The sequence below is a fragment of the Alosa alosa genome, chromosome 1, assembly GCF_017589495.1.
Source record: "Alosa alosa isolate M-15738 ecotype Scorff River chromosome 1, AALO_Geno_1.1, whole genome shotgun sequence".
Classification (NCBI taxonomy): Eukaryota; Metazoa; Chordata; class Actinopteri; order Clupeiformes; family Clupeidae; genus Alosa; species Alosa alosa.
The window spans coordinates 1987993-1990492 of record NC_063189.1 but is presented as its reverse complement, the minus strand read 5'-3'; the positions used below and the strand labels follow the sequence as shown (position 1 = coordinate 1990492).

At 50.4% G+C, this 2500-nt stretch overlaps 1 protein-coding gene across 1 annotated transcript in view; it reads left to right on the top strand.

Moving 5' to 3' along the window:
- Nucleotides 1-2500, top strand: part of LOC125300150 (nesprin-2-like) — a 196189-nt gene that overhangs the window by 117406 nt on the left and 76283 nt on the right. Inside the window, 2 exon segments of the mRNA XM_048251794.1 lie at nt 1382-1519; nt 1616-1815. Coding sequence (XP_048107751.1) covers nt 1382-1519; nt 1616-1815 — 338 coding nt within the window.

Genomic DNA, 2500 nt, shown 5'->3' with positions numbered 1-2500 from the left:
TCTCTCCTCCTCCTTAACCATTCCTCAAGCCATCTCCTCCTCTCCTACCCTCTTCCTCCTCCTCTCCTCATCTCTCCTCCTCCTCCTCCTCCTCTTAATCCATTCCTTCGCTCATCTCTCCTCCTCATCTCTCCTCCTCCTCCTCATCTCTCCTCCTCCTCCTCCTCCTCCTCCCCTCTCCTCCTCCTCCTCCCTCCTCCTCATCTCTCCTCCTCCTCCTCCTCATCTCTCCCCTCCTCCTCTCTCCTCCTCATCTCTCCTCCTCCTCCTCCTCATCTCCTCCTCCTCATCTCTCCTCTTCCTCCTCATCTCTCCTCCTCCTCCTCCTCATCTCTTCTCCTCCTCATCTCTCCTCCTCCTCCTCTTAATCCATTCCTTCGCTCATCTCTCCTCCTCCTCCTCATCTCTCCTCCTCCTCCTCCTCATCTCTCCTCCCGTCTCCTCCTCCTCCTCCTCCTCATCTCTCCTCCCTCCTCCCTCCTCATCTCTCCTCCTCCTCCTCCTCCTCATATCTCCTCCTCCTCCTCCTCATCTCTCCTCTTCCTCCCTCATCTCTCCTCCTCCTCCTCTCCTCATCTCCTCCTCATCTCTCCTCCTCCTCCTCCTCATCTCTTCTCCTCCTCATCTCTCCTCCTCCTCCTCTTAATCCATTCCTTCGCTCATCTCTCCTCCTCCTCCTCATCTCTCTCCTCCTCCTCCTCATCTCTCCTCCTCATCTCCTCCTCTTCCTCCTCCTCATCTCCTCCTCCTCCTCCTCCTCATCTCTCCTCCTCCTCCTCCTCATCTCTCCTCTTCCTCCTCATCTCTCCTCCTCCTCCTCATCTCTCCTCCTCCTCCTCTCTCCTCTTCCCCCTTCCCTTCCTGCACAGGATCCTGCTACACCAAGTGCTAACTACAGCTGAGCGAGCGACTGTCTTGCAGCATGACATGCTCTCTGTCTCAACTGAATCTGTTAAATGGCTCTGCTGTGTCATGTTTCTCCTTCACAGTAGCAGAGCAATGCTAGCGACACAGTAGCAGAGCAATGCTAGCGACACAGCAGCAGAGCTAGTGCAGCGACACAATAGCAGAGCTAGTGCTAGCGACACAGTAGCAGAGCTAGTGCTAGTCACAGAAAGGAGACCAAAGTTCACTCAACGTTGAGTGAACGTTTATACTAAACTGACAGTGTGAACTTTCAACGTTGCATTGCGCTGCGCAGCTTTGCCTCCTGTCAGGACATTCCAGTAGAAAACAATATAATTAAACTAGTTATATCACTACTGCATGTGCGTGTATGTTTGTGTATGTGTGTGTGTGTGTGTGTGTGTGTGTGTGTGTGTGTGTGTGTCAGGTTCAGGTAGTGTGTGTGTGTGTGTGTGTGTGTGTGTGTGTGTGTCAGATTTGGACTCAGTGGGAACTGAGCCGCTCCTGGTTGGAGAACCGTCTGACGCAGCTGGAAAAGCAGCTTCCCATAATGCATCTGGATGAGGAAGAAGAGACAGAAGAGGAGCTACAAGAAAATACATCTGTCTATGAGGTACAACAGTACACAAACACACACACACACAAACACACACACACACACACACACACAGGAGTGTGATGCAGTCCTCATGTGTCTCTGCCCTCACAGAAACTGCGTGCGGAGCTTCGGCAATGCCACGCCCACAGTCACATGATCACTGAGCACGTGCAGAGACTGCATCGGGAAGGCGGGGCCTCGGACACTGTGGGTGGAGCCACACAACAGCTTGAGCTGCGATTGGCTGCATTACAGCAGAAAGTGGACCATGGGCTAAACGTGGCGATCACCACCAGGAGCATCTTGAGCAGGTAAAATAGTCTTACTACTAACAATATACACACAGCCAACTCACTTACTACAGACATCACACACAGCCAACTCACTTACTACTGACATAACACACAGCCAACTCACTTACTACTGACATAACACACAGCCTACTCACTTACTACTGACATCACACACAGCCAACTCACTTACTACAGACATCACACACAGCCAACTCACTTACTACAGACATCACACACAGCCAACTCACTTACTACTGACATAACACACAGGTAAGATATTTTTAACATCTTACTACAGACATCATACACAGCCAACTTATTTTAGATCTTACTACAGACATCACACACAGCCAACTTATTTTAGATCTTACTACTGACATCACACACAGCCTACTTATTTTAGATCTTACTACAGACAAACACTCCTATATTTTACACCCTTTACAGGCAGTCAGGCCAACTGGTTTTATGCCTGACTTGTAACTGGAGGGTTGCGTCTAACCCCAACCAGTAAGCATAGCTGAAGTGCCCTTGAGCAAGGCACCCAACTCTCACTGCCCCCGAGCTGGGCCGCTGTTGTTGCAGCTCACTGCAACGTGGATTAGTGTCTCCTCTGACAGAGAGAGAGAGAAAGAAAGAAAGAAAGAGAGAGATCATCTCCTCTCCTCTGACAGAGAGAGAAAGAGAGAAAGAGAGAGATCAT